Genomic DNA, 22,009 nt, shown 5'->3' on the forward strand with positions numbered 1-22,009 from the left:
ATTATTAAGCCATTTTGTTTATTAAGGAAGAGTACCTGGAAGACGTGAAACACAAAGCCTAGTGAAATACAAAGAAAAGGGAAAAGTGAACTGGGTGAGCTGGAAAGAGTTGCTGGATTAAGGGAATTGCGTGAGAAAAGGCCACTGAGATTAAAGAAACAAATTGATAAAGCAAGGGCAGAATCTAACAGATGTCACAGGATTGTATATTAGAGTTAGAAGGGAACTCAGAAATTATCTAAACCCTTTGATTCACAGAAGAAAAAGCTAAGACCCAGAAAAGTTTGTGCACTGTCATTTAGGTGAAGGCTTTTAACCCAAGTTCTCTGACTCCGAAATGTTTTTGCTCTTTCATTTTCATGAATGCCGTAATTTCTCCATTTGGGGATCGGATGACTACTTTGACAAAATAAAAATAAAGCTATGAGAGCTTTGGCCAAGTCAAAGAAAAGTTTGACACAAGATCGGAGGAGTAAAGTTGGTGTGGGGGGGAAATTTTATTGAGCTGAAAGCAGATCACTATTTATCCCTACCTCTAAACTCCCTTCACCGGCTCGGAACCAAGCCAGAACCCTTACTTGCAGCTTCTCACTTGATCTGTACGAAGAAAATAAAGGAAAAACACAAGGATAATGAGGTCAGTTCCTGGTGGGAATCAATCCCCGAGGGTTGGATTAGTTTAGGCTCTGGAGGTCTAGCCATGTGGCCGAAGTTCCAAAGAACTAGGCCTGTGGCCCTAGGGGCTAGAGCCCCACGGGTCTTGCCTCCCGACTTTGCTCGGGAGCCAAGGGAACCCAGGCGTCCTGCGCCCCGCCTCCCGGGCTTGCTGTTTCCGGGGCAGCGTAGTTACCTGCATTACCGCGGCAGCACCTGGCGGAGGCGGGGGCAGCAGGAGAGTCACTGCCGTGACCGCCGCAGAAACAAGAGGAGGGGACAGGGGCGGGAGAGCCGAGCAGAGGACGGAGGCAGCCTGGAGCTCGGAGCTGGGAGCGCAGTGCTTAGAGGGAGGCTCGCGCTCGCGCTCTGGCTTCAGCGTTAGCGCCCGCTCCCGCTCAGTGCGGCCGGATCCGGGGAGCCCGCAGCTGGCGAGAAGCTCCCTCCTCCCCTCCGCACCCCCCTCCCCACTACACTTACACACGCGCGCACGCTCTGCACAGCTTCGCCTGCCGGAGAGCCGTGCGGCACATGGGAGAGTGAGGCAGAGGACTGCGGTGAGCCGAGATCGGAGGAGGCGGAGCGGAGCCCCGGTGCCCGGGGGAGCCTTAGTGCCCGGGCCGGGGCCGCAGGGCCGAATGGACAGCGCCGCAGCCCCGGCCGGCCCCCCCTGCACCCGTTAGCGCCGCCCTCCTCTCGATCCCCCTCGGAGCTCCGTGCCCGTGTGCCTGTGCCGGTTGCGCCCCGGCCATCCCGGACTCAGTCCCCCACCCTACCCCCACCGCCACCTCCGCCCCGGGCTGTGCCGCAGGAGCGGGCGCGCTGCCCTTGGGCGGGAGCCACCGCGGCCGCCGCTCTTCCCGCGGGGCCCGATCATGGTGCCCCCGCTACTGGATGGGCCCGAACAGCCCTGCCGGCGCCGTTGAGCCCCGGGCCCCCCCCAGCCGGGAGCTGCATGGGGGAGCGCGGACCGGCTCGGGAAGATGCCGAGGAATGAGCTGCCCCTGCCCGAGGGCTGGGAGGAGGCCCGGGACTTCGATGGCAAGGTTTACTACATCGACCACACCAGTCGCACCACCAGCTGGATCGACCCGCGGGACAGGTAGGACATGGGAGAGGAAAGGGAAGGAGGAGGGGGCGGGAGAATCGCCTTCACTCCGCCCTGGGTGCCCTACCCATGGCACCCCTCGTACTCCACCTCCAGTCCCACTCTGTAAGAGAAGGTGGCGGCATGTTGGGTGATGAGAGGTTGGAGTATTAGAGGGCAGGTGTCTGACTCCCTCTTCACAGAGCTGGAAGAGATTTTAGGGATCAATTAGCTCAGCCCTTTCTCTTATTGATAAAATTTGTGGCTTTAAAATTTTTTGCTTTGATGTTTTGGGGCGTGGGGGGGGTAGAACTTCCACCATCTTTCATATTTAGCCAACCAGAACTACTTTTTGGCCACGCACCTGCTCCTGAGAGCCCTCCCTGAATTTTCCAAGATTTAGGGGATGCACAGATGTCTGGGGTTGACTGTGACAATTTCCAGTGAAGGTTAAAACTCTGCTTCTTACAGAGAGGAGCTCTTCCAACTTAAGAATTGCAGGGGATGACTTTTGGGGGATCTTAATTGTCTTAGAATTCTCCGAGGCCACTCCACACTCCCGTATCCACACCCCTCCGGTCTACCAGATGGGAAGCTTATTCTTCCAAGGAAGCATCAGTGAGTTCACCTGTTTGGACTACAAGGCCTTTTCTCGAAAGTAGCTAGTTGTTGTGCAAGAGTGCTCCCATCTATCTTATCCCAGTGTTTTTTCCCTCGACTTCAGAACCACCCAAGCAAGTAAAAAGGTAAAGCCTGGAGAAAAGAAAGGAGGATCTGGGCAGACTAGATATCCTTAGAAACACAACAGAGCCTTTTAGAACTAGAATTTCTAAGAAGTGTGGTTCCCCAACATTTGAGAAATATGAATGTGGAGGAGGGGGGCCTAGGAAGAAATTATTACCCAGAGGTCGATGGAAAAGAATAGATCTGGAAGGTGGGGAAGAACTAAGAGAATAGAAGGGAAGAACAGGAATTGAATTAGTAAAGATGCCTTAGGCCTTAGGGAACTGTGGTCTGTGCAATTATCACACACTCAAGTGGTCATCAAAGGCTTCCATAAAGGAATTTTTTTTGGGGGGGAGTAAGAGAATGGGGAGGCAATCAGTGAGCTGAAGGGAAGCAGAAATGACTGGAAGATGAGTGAGAGGGAAGGCTATGAAGGAGAGTGGGGAAAATCAGATAGCCTGCAACCTGGGCTAAGCAGCTTGGTTCACCAAGAATGTCACAGCTACTTGGAAGCTGTTATAATGTTAATGGAGGTGAGAGGCCTCTCTTGTACCCATTGTGATCATTTCCTCCTCCTCCTCCTCTTTCTTCCCACTCTAGAACTTCTTATCCCATGCTTTTGCAGAAGAAGGAACAGGGACATATATATATATATACACAATTCCTTCCTCCTCTGGTTAGCATTAAGTGTTTATTTTTTAAAGGAGATAATATTTGTAAAGTCCTTGGAACTTTGTCTGATACATAATAAGCTCTTAATAAAATACCTATTCTCTTGTTTTCCCCTTTTCTGCTTAAAGGCAGAGTATGAGAAGGCTTAAGGAATTCCCTCTTTGCTATTCCTCACTTTTGAGAATCCTGGCCAACACTTATTGTTGTTGTTCCAATTTCCCCAATGAAGAGTGACCTTTGAAAGTATCCGATATGTAATGTCCCTGTCAGCCCTTGCCACCATGATCTGCAAAGCACAAAGACCCATGAGGATGATAGAAGTTGGATCCCTCATAGTTAGTATGTGTGCCTTATGGCTATCAGATTCATATAAAATGAGGTCCCTAGAAAGCAGCCTGCAAGGGGGGATCACTAGGAATCCAAGACAAGAATTTACAAAGAAGAGAGCAGAGCAGCTAGATGGTGCAGTGGATAGAACACTGGCCCTTGGAGTTCAGGAAGACTTGAGTTCAAATTTAGACCCTTAACACTTCCTAGCTGTGTGTGACCCTGAGCAAGTCACTTAACCCCAGTTGCCTAGCCAAAAAAAAAAAAAAAATATGCACAAAGATGTGCATTTGGCAACTCAGCACTTTCACTGATGGCAATCCTGTTGAATCCTTGTTCCTTTCTTTCTCCTGGGTTTTCATAAGATCCTGCAATCAATATCAAATTGAAAAGTTTTTGTACAAACAAAACTAATGCAGACAAGATTAGAAGGGAAACAATAAACTGGAAAACATTTTTACAGCCAAAGGTTCTGATAAAGGCCTCATTTCCAAAATATATAGAGAGTTGACTCTTAATTTATAAAAATTCAAACCATTCTCCAATTGATAAATGGTCAAAGGATATGAACAGACAATTCTCAGACGAAGAAATTAAAACTATTATAGCCATATGAAAATATGCTCCAAATCATTATTAATCAGAGAAATGCAAATTAAGACAACTCTGAGATACCACTACACACTGTCAGATTGGCTAGAATGACTGGGAAAGATAATACAGAATGTTGGAGGGGATGTGGGAAAACAGGGATACTGATACATTGTTGGTGGAATTGTGAACACATCCAGCCATTCTGGAGAGCAATTTGGAACTGTGCTCAAAAAGTTATCAAACTGTGCATACCCTTTGTGATCCAGCAGTGTTTCTACTGGGCTTATACCCCAAAGAGATACTAAAGAAGGGAAAGGGACCTGTATGTGCCAAAATGTTTGTGGCAGCCCTGTTTGTAGTGGCTAGAAGCTGGAAAATGAATGGATGCCCATCAATTGGAGAATGGTTGAGTAAATTGTGGTATATGAACGTTATGGAATATTATTGTTCTGTAAGAAATGACCAGCAGGATGAATACAGAGAGGCTTGGAGAGACTTACATGAACTGATGCTAAGTGAAATGAGCAGAACCAGGAGATCATTATATACCTCAACAATGATACTATTTGAGGATGTATTCTGATGGAAGTGGATCTCTTCAATAAACAGAGCTAATTCAGTTTCAGTTGATCAAGGACGGACAGAAACAGCTACACCCAAAGAAAGAACACTGGGAAATGAATATAAACTGCTTGCATTTTTGTTTTTCTTCCTGGGTTATTTATACCTTCTGAATCCAATTCTCCCTGTGCAATGAGAGAACTTTTCGGTTCTGCACACATATATTGTATCTAGGATATACAGTAACCTATTTAACATGTAAAGGACTGCTTGCCATCTGGAGGAGGGGGTAAAGGGAGGAAAGGGAAAAATCGGTGCAAGGGATAATGCTGTAAAAAATTACCCTGGCATGGGTTCTGTCAATAAAAAAGTTATTTTAAAATAAAATAAAATAAATAAAATGTTTAAAAAAAAAAAAAAAAGATCCTGCAATCACAGATTTAAAGTCGGAAGGTCTAAAGAGATTAGGTGATTTGTTCAGGGTCCAACTAGTAAGTAACTAAGAGAAGATTTGAACTCAATTCTTCTGACTCCAAGCTCAATGCCCTCTCCAATGCCTCATGCTAGAAATTGGATATTTATTTTAGATTCTATAGGATTCCAGATTTAGAGCTACAAGGGACCGCAGATATTGTCCAGTCTAATCCCTTCATTTTATAGATGAAACTCAGGGAAACTGAGCCCCAGGGGAGCTTAGTTAAGTAACATGTGCAAGGTCACATAAGTCCTCTGGTACCAGAGTCAGTACTATACCACTATACCATTCTGCATGGTTACATATACCAGTGACCCTGTTCCAGAATCATTAGACAGTACAGCTATGGCCCTAAACTTTTCTTTCCATGGCTTCTCAAAAAAAAAGGCAGAAGGCTCAAAATCTTATGAACTTTCTTTTCCCCTGATCATTTCCTCCAGATCCAGCTAGGCCGCTGCGTGTATATTACTGTGGTTTCAGGGTATTGGGAATCCTTAGGGATTCAAAGGCTTGTTGTTCCCCCTCCTTCTACAAAAATACAAATATGCTCACTTGATTAGGAGTGGAACTGGATAATCTCAAGCCCTCTTCCAGTTCTAACATCCTATTAGTTCTATAATCTCCACCCCTTGGAGGCCCTGATACAAAACATTTCCTCAGGCAGACTAGGCTAAGGAGGAGATTGGAGTGGATTGTTCTGTATATGAAAAGGATTTGGGTCTTTCTCTGTTTTTTTGTGTGTCAATTTTAAAGATAACTGCCTTGAAGAATTTGCAATTGTGTTGACTCTAGATGTCATCTGGTTTGGAAATCTGTGGAATTTAGGGAAGTGATGTAAGGCAGGAGAAAGAGAACTACTTATGGAGTCAGAGGTTGTGTGGAGTTTTCTTGGCAATAATACTGGAATGGTTTGCCATTTCCTTCTCCAGCCCATTTTATAGATGAGAAACTGAGGCAGAGTAGATTAAATGACTTGCCCAGGATCACACAGCTGATGCCAGATTTGAATTCAGGAAGATGAGTCTTCCTGACTTTAGGCCTGGTACTCTATCCAATGCACCAGATTGCCCAATGAGTCAGAAGACTTGAGTTCAAATCCCACCATTCTTATTTACTATCTGGGTGACTTTGGACAAGTCACCTAATTTCAAATTTACATTTTTAAAATGATGAGGATTGGATTATATGGCCATTGAGGACTTTTCCAGTTCTAAATCTGTGATTCTATTATATGGGGTAGGGTGGGGAGAGAATGATTCAGTGGAAAGAACATCGGTACTAGGGTCAGAGGACCTGGATTTAAAACTCATCCCTAGATTTATTCCCTATGTAATTGGGAAAATCATTTTTTTCCTCTTAGGCCTCAGTTTCCTTATCTGTAAAATGATGGGATTAGATAAATGAGATCTTTTCCAACTCCTGGTCTATTATCCTTTTCCAGTTTCCTCACATGTAAAAATAAAGGCTTGGAGCAGGATGATAGATTGGAAAGAATATTGGATTTGAAGTGAAAAGAACCAGATACAAACCCCAGCACCACCACTTAATGTCTTCATGAGTTGGTACAAGTTATCTCACCATCTCCTGACCTCAGTTTCCTTATCGATAAAATGGAGTAGGATTAGATGCTTTTCAAGGTCCCTCTCCAAAGCTTTTGGTGATTTAGGATTACCTATCCCCTCCCCTTTGCCTTCTTTGCACCTAATATAACGCCTTGCACATAGTAAGCATTTAATAAATGGTTGTCAAATTTCAGCTCTAGATGGAAGCTTCTATGGTGAAAAAGCTCTAAGGGTTCTTCTAGCTTTAAAATTCTATGCTCTTCTAAGAACTCTGCATCTTTCCAGACCTCCTGACATCGGGGTTGGATAGAGAGTATATGGCTGTGGGGAGGAGGAGGCGTGACTCCAAGTTTAACAAAGCTAAATGCAGTACAGTTTCTTCTTAGAGGGGGTAAAATCCTGCCAAGGTAATTACATGTCTAAAACTAGTTAATGCTTTAAAACAAGATGATTTTCTTTTCTTTGCTGGCAATTCTTTTTTTTTTTTTTTTTTTGCCTTGGCTTTTTCCTTACTCAATTAGAAGATGCCTACACATCCCTCCATCTAAGGAAGTTATATCAAATGATCATTTATTTAATCAGAAAAGTAATTTCTTAACTGTGGTGGGGAGAACAGACTCTCCAGTTACCAGCTCAAAAGAATGTCTTGGCACATTCCTCCCTCTGGGGGTAAAGCTGTTTTGTGTGCTGTCCTGCGGATGGAGGGAGGCTGCTGGGGGTAGGGAATCCGATTTAAGGCTTCCCTTTCACTAGGGGAGTTGAAGAGCAGCCAGGCAGCGAGCCTGCCAGCTTTCCCCCTTCACTGAGAGGAAGACTGGGAGGTTGAAATTCCTGCAGATGGTTGTCCGAACAACCTTAGAGAGCCAAATGTGCAGCTCGCATTCCCTGCCCACTAGGCTAAAGGCTCCGACATTACCACAAGTCACCATTGATGAAAGGGTCAAGCCCAGGAACCTGATGGGTCATTTGGGACCAGGTTCTGCCAGCCTGGTATTCACAGGGCCCAGGAGCCGTTCGCATCTTGTGGAATAATTTGGCCTTCTTCAAGGAGAAACAAGGATCAGGCCAGGGTTACCTGATACCATATTGTAGTGGGGGGAAAACTAATGGTAAGGCACTTAGAAGACCTTGCTTCAAGTCTTGGCCCTAGTACAAAATAGCTGTGTGACTTTGGGCCAGTCACATAACACTGATCTTCAGTTTTCTTATTCTGTTAAAATAAAAGGTGGGGGAAGGATATGAAACTTGGAACAAATGGCTTCTAAAGTCCCTTCTAGTCTTGAAGTCTTTGGTGTATATGTAATTTAATGAGGTTCAGGAACTTAACATAGTTGCCTGGTACGAAGTACATACTATATACATGTTAGCTATTATTATTATTATTACAATGAGATAATTTCTGGCAATGACTAGCCAATTCTTCCATGATATGAAATAGCCAATCCAAAAATTGTTCTGACATTATGCACCAGGAACTACCACTTCCATCCCGCTGATTGCTCATTAGATGAGAGGGCTTTAAGTTTTCAATTCTTGATCCGGTGTCAATTAATTTGGAAGCTATGTCACAACACAGATAACGTCCTGCCCAGCTGGATCAGAGCCTCAACTCAGCTTCAGAGCCTAAGGAATTTTTGCCCTGGAAAACATGCTATAGACTTCTTCACCTGAATTAACATGATTTCAATTATTCTTACCTATTCTCATTAGTCAAGAATTGATTGTAGAGTGGGGTTTATTTTAATTTATTTAAATCGTCTCGAGGGCATCTCGAGGGATAGTCTACATGCCTACTTTGTCCTAACAAACTGAGCTAATTTCTCCTGACTTCATAGTCATAGTTGGAGTGTTGTTTAACTCTTTGGGGCCATATAGACCAGGACATCATTGAAGCAAACAACTTAGGGCCTTTTGGGATTGGATTGGTCTTGGACTAAATTCATATGAATTGGACTCATGGTGAAAGTGGGGAGGGGGAAATTGGTTTGTGAACAGGCCTAGGAACCCCAAAGATGGGGTAAACCCAATTTGAATCTTGGTAAAGGTTGCATTTAAGTAACTTTGGAGCAACCATGTAGTTTATTGCATGTGTTAGGAAAGTGGTTTGTTCAAACACCTTCTTTGTGTTCTAATGACTAGGGCTCTATTGAAATAGAATAGTCACATCTAAATGTGAATCTCATACTCAGCAGTTTTGATTTAGAAAAGCCCAAGCCTTCTTTGTAAAGTCTAGCTCTAGGTATTCATACTCACTTCCAAGGTACTTTGATTAAAAACTCATATTAGGTCTTGCTTACCTCTCCTAGCTAAGTCTTAGAAGGAGTAATATAGTTAACTGACACCATTGTTATCTTCATTCACTCCCCCCGCACATTTCCCCCCAAACACACCTAGCAAGAGGGCTGGTTTCCATTCCTTTGAGAATCCTGATAGCAGCGAGAGAAATTCTGTCCTTCTGAAGAGGACTGACTCAGGTTACTTTTCAGGAGTTCCTAGTTACAGGGAAGATTGGAATGCTTCTTGGTACTCTCCTCTCAGGTGCTTGTAAAATGAGAAGGGGATACATTAAACAGGGGTTAAGAGGTGGCTGCATGTGTTGTTGGAGCACTTTGCCTATGGGAAACGTTTGTCTTGTGTGAGTGGCTTTTTCAGATATGATTTAGTGGTGGACCCAGGATGGGGCTCTCTGCCTTTCATTTAGAACTTTCAGCAAAGCAGAGAACTCATTGCAACTCTCACAAAATTAAATCCACTTCATTTGGAGAAGTGTCTCAGAAAGTCTCATAGCTTTCCACCAAAAGGGTTAAGAGACTTTAGCATGGAAGTCTGATGCTAACAGAGCATCTTCATATGAAAGAGAGACTGTCAATCAGGTCTCCAGTCTGGTTCCAGGCTTCATGCAGCAGGTCAGTTCAACAAACTCTGACAAGCCATCATATTCCTAATTTTGAATATAGCATTCAAAAAAGAGCTCCTACTCTTGCTGACAGTTCTCTATTCATAGGATAATAGGGTCACAGATTTAGCACTGGAAAGAATCTTAGAAGCCATCTAACCCAAACTGATTTTACAGATGAGGAAACTGAGAGCCCATGTTATTTACCAAAGGTCATATAGTTACTAAGTATCTGTGATTTAACATGAACTCGAGTTTTTCTAACTTTCAAGTCTACACCACACTGAGTCCCTTTCTCTTTTAGAATTAGATAAAAGGATGGAAAACCAGGAAACTGGATACAGTGGCAATTTTGTTCTTTAACCTTTGACAAGGTTATTAAGCCTATAGCTATGCAAGAAACATTCCTGAGAGAATAGCTCACTTCTGCATTCTGAAGGGGAAGATATCAAATCTGAAAGTGGGGGCTGGGAAGCTCAAGAGGGAATCACAAGGAGGAGGGATGAAAAATGCAGGTGATTTCAGTTTTCCCTCAGTTATCTCCTCTACCAAGGATATCTTACTGTTTGGGAGAAAAAGAACATTAAAGTTTCAAATGTCTGCTAGAGAAAATGGACTCAAGCTTAAGTTTGTCTTCCATAGTCAGCCATAGAAAATGATAACAAAACTGCATCAAGATTAGGGATACCTTTTTGTGAGCTTTTCTTTTTTCCTCTTCCACCTTTCCTATTCATCACTAAAAGAGGGAGCAGGAGCCAAGCACAGCTGCAGACTTTCCCAAGTGGGTTGCCTTGCAGGTGCTCTGTCATGATTGGACCTAATTGAGGAACATTGTGTTTCCCTGGTCCTGACTCACAACCCAAAGGGAGTTACTTGGTAGATTTGTCCTTGGGAACTATCCTGGAGATCCAGATTCTGACTTGGGAGGTAGAAGAAAATACATGGACTAAACAAGACAAGCAGAACCAGGAGAATAATTTATCTGATAAACACAAGTAATATAAGTAAAAAATCACACTGAAAGATTTCAGAATTGAGCCATCAATAAAATAAATATTAAAAAAAAAACACAGAGAAGTGAATAGAAAGAAATTCAGAAGAGGATAAAGACAGGCAGGTCAGTTTTCTTACTATTATGTAAGTTCAATACATACTTTAAAAAACCATGATATGTAAAGCTCAGTTTCTTGTATAATATTCTTTTTTGTTTGTTAAATTCATAATAAGTAATTATTATGTAATAATTCATAATAGATCATGTTAAGTTCATAATAGATGTTTATTAAGTTCATAATAATAATGTGAAAAAAGAACTTTAGAGCTCTGATCAAGGCAGTAATCAACTATGACTCCAAAGGCTTGGCAGTAAAGCATGTCCATCTCTCAGCAGAAAGGTGGATTATGGATGTTGAATGTCGCATATGTCACCAAACATGACCAATATGTTGATTTGTTTCACTTAATTTTTTGATTACAAAGTTCTGTTGAGAAGAGAAAGAGAAAGAGGCTGTGCTGCTAAAATTTATCAACAAAGCATTGAAACTTTAAAAAATATTTTAAAGAAAAATATAGAAATATAGATATCTTAGCATTCTTTAGAATAGAATGGTTTGTTAGGAATGAAGGAACAGCATTTTAACCTCTGAACTAAAGTAACATAGGAAATCCTAATATATGTACTTTGTGTGCTGTGAAGGAAAATATGTGTGGTTTAAACCAAATTTGGGGTTGAAATCCAAGGAGAGAGGCCTCACAACATTCAAGGTCTTTGGTTGTTTTTACTTGCTTTGCCTTTTGAAAATTGCTAGAATCCCTCTGTCTCCCCCAAGCTCAGCAAACTGAATTCATCTTTCAGGTGGGCCAACTTTCACGTGTGTTCACATTTCATTTAGTGTTTGAAACCACTTTGGCGTCACTGATTATATAAATAAATCAATAAACCTCTTTTTTTCTGCCCTTATCTGGGACTAAGAAGCCAAACCCTTCTTTGGAATTTCTGAAATGAGTGCTGCATGGAAGTTGACACCAATGCTGTCACAGTGAAATGGGGGTTATAAATTGTAGATGTCATTGTGGGGCATTGATTCATAGAGTTCTTTATTCCAGGATTGTTTTATGTCAGGACTCCAGCTTCTTTTTTACACTGAAGTTATCTTGGGCATCATGTTGTGTTTGACACAGTGGTGCTCAGTACTGTCTTTTTCCTCTTGATCATAAAGGGGATTTTATTTTCAACACTTCTTATCACTTATCTTAAAGTTGACATCCAGATGTATTGTCCAGTATGATGAGTACCTTTTGGGCAGATCAGAAGTAGTTCTCTTCCTCATTCCCATTTTCCTATCGTGAAGCTGAAAAGGGACTTTTCAGCATGATTCTGGGTTTAAAGTAGGGAACCTAGGTTGGAAGGAAAGGATTTATTAAGCACCTACTATGCATCAAATATTATGCTAAGTGTTTTAAAAATATCTTATTTAGTCATCATAATAATCTTTGAGAGGTAGATGCTATCTATTTTTCCAGATGGGGAAATTAAGGCAAATAGAAGTTAAATAATTTGCCCAAGATCACATAACTAATAAGAGCCTGAGGGTGGATTTGAGATCAGCTCTTCTGGACTTCTTGTCTAGCACCCTATCTAATACTGCACTACCTACCTCCTGGCTTGATTTCTTGCTACCCCCTATGATTCTAGGAAAGTCTTTTAATATCTGTGGACTTCAATTATCTCATCTGTTAGTTGAAATGTTGAACTAGACGACCTTTATATTCTTTTTCAGCTCTGAATCCATTGTGTAGGTTATCTAGTCCAATCTGTCCCATGGCTGGATCTATGAGTTGTGAAGAAAGAATGTCTTTCCAGAATCCTCTTGTTATCCTGAACCCTAAAATGCTGACTTATAGACAAAATCAGTTCTGAGATTATTGCCTGTGAATCACACAAAAAGGCTGGAACACAGGAAGTCAGGAGTTAGGGAACCAAGTACAGATTGGAGAATGTATAGATAGCTGACCCTTTTCCTTCACATCCTTGGAGTTCCTTAAATTTGTTACTTATATTGAAATGTTACAGTCTGAGTATCCATTGCTACCAGAGTATCACAGGAAACAATGTTGTTCTCAATGTTTTAATAGAATTGTATGATAAAAGAGCAGCCCCCAAAGAAACACCTGTTCTGTCTCTTTTTCCTATTTTTTCCCTGTTGGATAACAAACATTCTGCTATGATCATTTAAGAGATTGATGCCCTATTACTTCAACCTCTATTTTCTCTATCCCTCATCCACATGGGCCACATTCCTAATCAGCCAATTGGACATTGAGTAGAAAACTACTTTTCTGAAATTTATGGAGGTACAGAGAGAGGTTAGCACATATTGTGTATTCAAAGATGATCATTAGGAAGATGTAGATTCAAATCCAGATTGTCTGTTCTCCTGGCAACTTTCTAAGAATATATTGTAGAGCAGGTGCTTATCTACGTATGCTGTTAAGTTGTTTCATTCATGTCTGACTCTTTATGATCCCATTTTGAGTTTTCTTGGCAGAGATACTCTAGTGGTTTGCCATTTTCTAGCTAAGGAAACTGAGACAAATAGGATTAAGGGAATTACCCAAGATCACACAGCTAGTGTCTGAAGTCACATTTGACTTCAAGAAGAGGGCTGACAGTTTATTTTTACACTTAGCTGCCCAGTCATCTACATTGGTAAAGAGAAATTCTTCATTAGAATGCCCCCATCTTGATGAAATCACAAGTCAGTTTCCCTCCCAACTCCCTTTCATATACTAAGGAAAAAATAGCAAACATCTTCTTATTCCTTATTTATGAATTTGGCGTAATTCATTAATCTGATATTAATCAGGTTCTTAGTAGATTATTATTTTGTGCCTCATTCCCCTGTTAACTAACATAATCTTGTAGCCTTGATCATTGGATCCCTCTACCTTTCTGGTTAATATAGCATCACTGCTACTTCAAGTCCAGTGTCAAAGCATCAGAAGCAAGGTGAGAGCATCATCGAATTTTAAATCATTAAGAGATCTTGAAAATCAGATTAAAAACTTTAGGTCCAGACAGATGAATCATCTTATCCAAAATCACACAGTCAGTGATAGAGCTGAGAATTAAAAACCCAGATCCAGTTATTCACAGCCCATGTTATAGACTACATTGCTTTTTTTCTATCTAGGTCCCAAATCTATTCTTTCATCCTAAGTCAGTCAGCAAACATTTATTAAGAGCCTACTGTGTGCCAGGCATTGTGCTAAATGCTGGGAAAACAAAAAAAGGCAAAGATAGCCCCTGTTTTCAAGGCACTCGAAGTCAACTGGGAAACACAAATAATTAAGCTATAGATAGTATAAATTAGAGGTAATCCATAGAGGGAATATTCTAGAATTAAGGGGGAATCAGGAAAAAACTTCCTATAAAAAGATGGGATTTTAGTTGGGATTTGAAGGCATCCTAGAGGCTGAGATGAGGAGGGAGAGAATTCCAGGGTGGGGCATAGTTATTGAAAATGCCTTGAGTCAAGATAGAGTTTCTTATGTCAGAATGGTTCTTACAATCTACTATCAACAGCACAATATGAAATGTGTAGGAGATATATTTTAGATGTATTTCTTACTGCAATTACTTCACCTCTCTGGATCTCTGTTTCTCCATATGTATAATAGGGATAATATCTAGCCTATCTACAGCACAGGATTGGTATGATGGTCAAATGAGATAATTCTTGGAAGGCACTTCAAAAATGTTTATATAATCTTTTATAACCATTGAAACTTTCACTTGATGACTTTTCTGAACCTTTCATCATTTTTACATCTAGTTTCCCTTTTCTAGAAGCATTTCTCTCTGTTTGGACTAATACAGTTAGGACTTCTCCAGCTTTCAAGACTTTTCAGTTAATAAATGTTTTTCCTGGCTATCCTGTATCTTCATAGCACCAACCTCAATCACAATGCTTCAGTCTCTGCTGTCTTATATGGCCTTAGTTTTCTCTTTGAGAAGTCTCCTGATGGTGACATTTTTATAATTGTTTAAAGTTTGCAAAGTACTTTACAAATGTTCTCATAGAGGTCAAATTTGAATCCAGATCTTCCTAATTCAAAGATCAATAATGCTTCCATTACTACATCTACATTCTACTGTCTAGGGACTCTGATTGCTTTGTAGAGTCTTTCTCTGCTGACATCAATAGCTATTCGATGGTGATATTAGTGTGGGTTCTTTAAAAGAGACATTTTCATCTTATACTTTTGTTCACTTCAAAACCAATTATCAAAGTACAATCTACTTCTATTTGGATCAAGGGGTTAAAAGAGATTTCTTTACATTTAGTTTCCAATTACTCTCCAAATCCAAAAAAAAAAAAAAATAGCTTTAAACAAATCACCTTCCCTTAATGGGCTTTAATTTCCTCTTCTGTAAAATGGGATTGGACTAGATTGCCTGTAAGGTATCTTTCTACTCTTCCTGTGATTCTGAGTGTTCAGCTCCCCATAAGTGTGAAGTAAAGAGCTAGGTGGCTTTATGGATAGAGTGCAGGGCCTGAGATCTGAATTCAAATTTAGTTTCGTGGACTTATTAGCTCTGTGATTCAGGGAAAATTATTTTAACCCAGTTTCCTCTGTAGACTGAGTTGGAGAAGGAACTGGAAAATTACTCTGGTATCTTTCCCAAGAAAATCCCAAATGGGATCATGAAGAGTTAGACATGAATGAAAAACAACTGAATAATAACAATGAAATGTTCAAGATTTGATATTCAGTATTTGTATTCAGCTTCTTTTAGATTTCTACCATATTTTCAACAACAAAAAATGACTGCTGTGGATTTAGGAGTTAATACTTCCCATTGCAAGCTGAAACAGACAACTTATGGGATTTATCCGAGTTGATTGAACTCTTCAGGAGATTGGAAAAGAAGGATAAAAGAATGACAGAGTATATGGGTGAAGGGGTATTTTATTTCAAAAAAGACAAGAAACTAGCCAAGATTTTTCAAATGAAAAGGTGTAAAGTGTGATCCATGATTGGATATGCAAAGCAGACCAATTTTTTTTTTAAATCTAATTCTTCTTAGATGCTAAGATTGTACTTTCATCAGGTGAAAAGTGGCTCCTGTTCATAGGTATATCGACTGAGTTATTGGTTTTTCATCAGATGTGGATAATTGAGGAACACAGGCATAAAAACATAAGTCCATCTCTTATTTTATTTTTCTAGTATATTTATTTTTAACACATATTGCTTTATGAATCATGTTGGGAGAGAAAATTTAGTGCAAACGGGGGAAAAAAACCATGGGAGAGATTAAAAAAAAAAAAAAAACGAAAAAAGAAGTGAATATAGTATGTCTTGATTTATATCTAGTCTCCTTAGTTTTTTCAGGATGCAGATGGCATTTTCTGATCAAAGTCTATTGGGATTATTTTGGATCACTGAACCACTGAGAAGAACCATGTCTTTCATAGTTGTTCATCTCACATTCTTGCTGTTATTCTCCACTGTATTTCTGGTTCTGCTTGTTTCACTCAGCATCAATTTATGTAAATCTTTCCAGGCCTTTCGAAAAATCAGCTTGTTCATCAATGATTTTATATAGAATAATATTATTCTATTACCTTCATATATCACAACTTGTTCAGCCATTCGCCAGTTGATGGGCATCTACGCATTTTCCAATTTTTTGCTACACAAAAAGAACTGCTACAAACACATAATCCATCTCAATGCATTTCATACAAATAAATACTCATTCAATACTTTAGGAGTCAACAATCCCCTTATTCATAAACACAGATTATAACTTTTCTATAACTTACGAGAGTTTCTATGGCAAAAATAATCACCACTTTGCTGCTATCCTTGTAATGTATTTTTCAGACTATACATTCATTCCCAGGCAACAGGTAGGCTACTACCTTTCTTTCCAGCTTGTCAGGATCTGCTGAAGCTTATGCTCTATAGAGATCAACTTTTAGAACTTAGGATCTCCACACCATGAATAGGAGTAGGATCTTAAAGAAGGATACAAAGATGTAACTAGACAATTAACAGTATATAACTAATTAACAGGATATGCACACAGGAATATAGGAATTAGAAGCAAAAAAATTCTTAAAAATCATCTACTTTTTTACGCCTTCATTTTTTAGATGAGGACATTGAAACTCATAGAGATTAAATTATTTCCTCAAGGTCACATAGCTGCCTAGTACCAAAACTAGGATTTGAATCCAAGTTACTTGATTGTAAAATCCTGTGCTCGTTCCATTATGTCACATTTCTTGTTTAATTGATACTTAGAACCAAGTTTGACATCTAAATACAAATTCCTTACTCTATTCATTCAGATTTACTGTTATCAATTTGTGCCTGAGTAAATCATCCTCACTTAATGAAACTGTCCTAAGTACTTATTCTTGATTCCAAGAGATCTAACATCTTCATTGGTCTATTCTGTAGGTATTTATCATGGATAGTTGTTAACCACCCTACACTTTCTTAATTCTCAGCATCTCCATTTTTGTTTTTCTTTATCAGGAATAGGCTACTTTTCATTTCTCACAACAAAAGACATACATACACACACCCATACACACATAGTACCACCCTGTAGGTATACAGTAATGAGTCTTTTAGAATTTTCCCTGCTGTTCTGAACTGTTGTTACACTACATTGTCTGTGTCTTGGCTCATCAAAAAAACATTCTTCCAAGTAGGAAAGCAATATATCTTGGGCCTGCAACCACTCTGTTTAGAGTTTTTAATCTCCATTTTACAAACTAATCCTATTAATAAGACATCCTGATAAACACTTCTTAAAGAAGTACACTTTCTGGGGGAGGATTCTGGGAAGATGGTGGAGTAGGTTGGTACATTTCAAGTTCTCTCTATTTACCCCCAAAATAGGACAAATTTGCTCCTCAGGGTGAACATAGACTGGTGAAAAACCAAAATGACTTAGGACAAAACGGGGATCCTCCTGATACAGCCAGACAAGATCTGAAGACCCTGCGCTGGGATTAATCTATCTGAAATGCAAACACCTCTGATCTAGCTCCATAGAAACATCTAGGTGTATCCCTCGGGCTATTTGGTTGTGGCTGTAGCCTCTGCAGGAACCATAGAGACTTCTACCTCCTGGACTGCTTGTCAAGTGGAGGTTTCAGCCGGGGAAGACCAAGTGAACCTCGTCTGATTAGGAACACCAGGCCCAGCTGTGCTGCTGAGACTTGGCCCTAAGCGAGAAGGACCCAGAACCTGCTAAGTGCAGAAGCTGCAGGGCAGGGGTATTGCTGATTGTGGGTACTTTCAGGAGGTTTTGGTGTGAGGTTCCTGGTCAGAGTGAAGAGCTGAAGGGAAACTTGAGGCACTGTCCCCCTACCCCATGATTAGAGGTGCTTATACAAATGCCCCTTATTTAAAAAAAATGAGCTGCCAAAGAAGAAAGAACCCCACCATTGAAATATATTATGAGAACAGGGAAGACCAGGATTCATATTCAGAGGACATTTTAGTTAAAAACAAAACAAAACAAAACAAAAAAAACCTTCTTCCCCAAAGAGTAATGTGAAATGGCTCCCTACCTAGAGAGAATTTACAGAAGAATTCAAAAATCAAATGACAGACATTGAGGAAAAATTCAAGAACAAAAACCATCCAAGAAAAACAAGATTACCAAAAAAAAGTTAGCCAATTAGAAAAGGAGCTATAGAGACTCAAAGATGAAAATAACTCTTTGAAAATTAGAATCAGGCAAGAGGAAGTCAGTGAAGCTGTGAGAGACCAAGAAATAACAAAACAGATTATAAAGAATGAGAAAACAGAACAGAATGTGAAACATATAAGAAAAACAATAGATCTAGAGAACAGATAAAGAGAAACTATAAGAATAATTGAATTGCCAGAAATTTGTGACCAAAAAGAGAACCTTAAAACAATAATGCAGGAAATAATCCTAGAAAATTGTCCTGGAATGATAGAACATGAGAAGAAAGTAGAAATAGAGAAAATCCATCAATTACCACCTCAAAGAGATCCTTTGTGGAAAACATGTAGAAATATTATTGCCAAATTTCCAAACCCCCCAGATCAAAAAGAAAATTTTGCAAGAAACAAGGAAAAAAAAACTGAAATACACTGGAGCTATATTTAGATTTGTTCAAGACTTAGCAGCAGCTACAATAAAAGATCATAGGTCTTGGAATCATGTCTACAGACAAGTAAAAGAACTAAGCCTTTGACCAAAAATATATCCAGCAAAATTATCTATAATTTTAAATGAGGAAAAAAAAAACCAAACCATTCAATGAACTTGCAGATTTTCACGACTTTCTATTAGCCAAACTGAAACAGAAAATTTAACATATACAAGCCAGTATCAAAGAGCAATTTTAAGGAATACAACATCGACAATCTATTTAAAGATGGCCAAATTGTTTATTTTTTTACATGGGAAATAATTTATGTTTAAAATTTACATCAACAATAGGGTAAGCTCAAAAGAAAGATTGGCAGAATAAAGGTAAAAATAGTAATTACGTTATACAAATGAGGTGCAAAGGCATTGGTGGGGAGGAGGGCTTGTAGTTTTGAAAATCTACTCACAACCAGAATGGATTCAATAGGCAACACTACATATATACCATGAAGGGTATTATACCTTCCAAAATGTGTTTAAAAAAAAAATAAGGGGAGAGGGATAGGTGGATGAGGAAGCAAAGGGTGAAGGAAGAAAACAAGGGATTCATGGGTAGAAGAGGTTAAGTAATAGCAAGGCAAGTTATGGAGCAGAATTTAATTAGAGTCAGCAGGGATAGGAAAGATGTGTGTGGGGAAGAAGTTGGTGAGTATGTTTATGTATGTATATATCTATATATGTATGCATAAATATATCTTAACTATAGCTTGCTTGAGGGTGATGGGGAGATGAAAGAGAGATATGTATGTATATGCATATATCTACAAATGTATATATAAATATATCCTTTCTTAACTATATAGTCTTCCTGGGAATTGGGGGGGGGGGGGAGGAGGGAGAATAAAGTAAATAAGGTGCACAGCAGAGAACAAAAGAACTCTTTACAAGGAAGAAAAGACAGAATATAATTTCTACTCATGAATATAATTTCTTGTACTAATATATATATACTTTCTTAAATTGGTAGTTGTTACATGTTTTGAATCCTCCCCTATCTGCTGGGCACATGCTAATGTTCTCTTCTGTTTCATTTCATTTTGTTTTATATTGCTTTCCTGTTTTCCTTTTTTCTTATTCTGTTTCTTCAAATAAAATAAATTGGAAAAAAAAAGTAACTTTAATTCTTTCCAGAATATTTTTAAAAACCCAACTGAACACTTACTTTGTTTAAACTTTCTATGCCTGTTATTTATCCCACTCAATTGAATGTTATATTCTTCTTAGTATAACTCAGGCAGAGACTGAAGACCAGGACTGGTTAGTATTTGTCTTTGTAGCTCCAACATCCCAAACACTGCTTTACATATAGTAGGTACTTAATAAAATTAATAATAGCTAATATTTAGATAGCATTTACTGTGTGCTAGGCACTGTAGTAAATGCTTCATAATTATCTCATTTTCGATTTTTTTTTTTTTTTTTTGCTGAGGCAACTGGGGTTAAATGACTTGCCCAGGGTCACACAGCTAGGAAGTGTTAAGGGTCTGAAACCAGATTTGAACTCAGGTCCTCAAGACTTAAGGGCTGGTGCTCTATTCACTGAGCCATCTAGCTGCCCCAAATAATTATCTCATTTAATCCTCACAGTAACCTTGAGGTGTAGATGCTATTATCATGTTTATTTTACCAATGAGGAAACTGAGGCAGCGACTAAATGACTTATCTAGGATAATACTGCTAGTAAGTATATGAAATCAAATTTGAAGTCAGCTCTTCCTGACTTCAGGCTCAGAATTTTGTCCACCCACTGTGCCACCTAACTATCTCTCATTGAATTAATTTATTAGGCAAAAGTTTATAGTGGCTCCTTTACAAGCTTCTGACTGAGGAAAAAAAATAAAATACTGATTTTTCTCACCTTTAAATAGGGAAAAAACCCCAAAGGCCTCATCTAACATCTCCATTTTCCCTGGTGTGCAGGTGGCAATAAACTATGGTATAAATGCCTCAGAACCTCATGATCTGATATTATGGCTCTCTAATCTAGCAGGTACCAATTCATTTGTGAGCAACTTTTTATTGTAGGCATGGACCTTACCCTAGACACATTCCTGAGATAACATAGTCTTGCCATCATGCTCTGTGAAAGTCAACAACACTCCTGGAATGCACAGGAGAGATATTGAGGGGTGGGGAAGATATTGGAGGGTGGGGAGAGGTGAAGGGCTCAAAAAGATCTGTCTTTGTGATAAATTCTTAGCCTGTCTGGTACAAAACACACTAACACCAGTACTAAATTGTAAGCTTCTAGAGGGTGAAAACTTTTAAAAAAATTTGTCTTTATGTCATGTCACATGGTCCCACCATGACTCCTAGGATAGTGCTTTCTATGTAGTTGGTATATCTTTTATGAATGAATGTAACATCATTTATTGAAAACCGAGCCCACAAGTGTTGGGAGGTATTCTGCCTCTCCCATGATGCCTTTGCACAAGCTGTTTCACATGCTGGAATGATCTTCCCTTCTGCCTCTTGAAACAGCTCACGCCCCTCAAGACTTAGATCCAGAACTAGCCAGCCTTGTCTGTTGACTTAATTCTCCCAGTTATTAGTACTTTACTGCCTGAATTAACAGTATGTTTATTTTATATTTACTTATCTGTACACATCTCTTCCTCCCCTTTCTCTCCCCGCCAAATACAATGTAATCTCCTTAAAGACAGGGACTATTTTATTTTTGTCTTTGTGTCTCTCTGGTGCTACAGTTTGGCCTGTAACTGGTACTTGCTTGTTAAATTGAACTGAATTATGGTGCAGACAGCAATCAGTCAGGTCAAGTGAATCAGTGAAGGTTTCCACTTAAGAAGCTCCTCCTGGTCCTCTCAAAAGAGAGTAATCTGATTGTCTTGCTGGTCAGCATTAATGAAAGTACAGCATTATTGAGTTTTGAGCCAGGTCTTCAGAAAACCAGCTGAGCCTGACAGAAACAATAGGAGCAAAGGTGTGTCCCAGCCTGTCTGATTGGAATGGGGCAGAAACTTCAAACATGTTGTCCATGCAGAGCCAAGCCAGAACTGAACTTGCTGGAGTGGAAGGCAAGTAATGTACCCAAGCACGATGCCAGTGCATTTTGGTAGTATGGAGTGACTGACACTTTCTTAGGGACTAAGTAAGCCCTAGCTCAAAATTTAGATTTTACACAACTCTTCCTACCTCTGTTACTGACCATCAACCCTGGAGTCAGGAGGACTAGAATTCAAATGTAGCTTCAGACCGTGTGTGACTTGGACAAGTCACTTAA

General features: G+C 39.8%; 1 protein-coding gene across 4 annotated transcripts in view; it reads left to right on the plus strand.

Moving 5' to 3' along the window:
* The first annotated feature begins 932 nt into the window (after positions 1–932).
* Positions 933–22,009, plus strand: part of WWC1 (WW and C2 domain containing 1) — a 146,880-nt gene continuing 125,803 nt past the window's right edge. For 2 of the 4 annotated variants that reach the window (XM_051978869.1, XM_051978868.1), the window contains exon 1: positions 934–1,756. In XM_051978869.1, the coding sequence (XP_051834829.1) occupies positions 1,638–1,756 (119 nt within the window). In that variant the 5' untranslated portion in view covers positions 934–1,637. Of the gene's footprint in view, positions 1,757–22,009 lie in introns of all 4 variants that reach the window. The other 2 variants (XM_051978870.1, XM_051978867.1) reach the window with 2 other exon arrangements.

This window comes from Antechinus flavipes, chromosome 2 (assembly GCF_016432865.1).
Source record: "Antechinus flavipes isolate AdamAnt ecotype Samford, QLD, Australia chromosome 2, AdamAnt_v2, whole genome shotgun sequence".
Taxonomy (NCBI): Eukaryota; Metazoa; Chordata; class Mammalia; order Dasyuromorphia; family Dasyuridae; genus Antechinus; species Antechinus flavipes.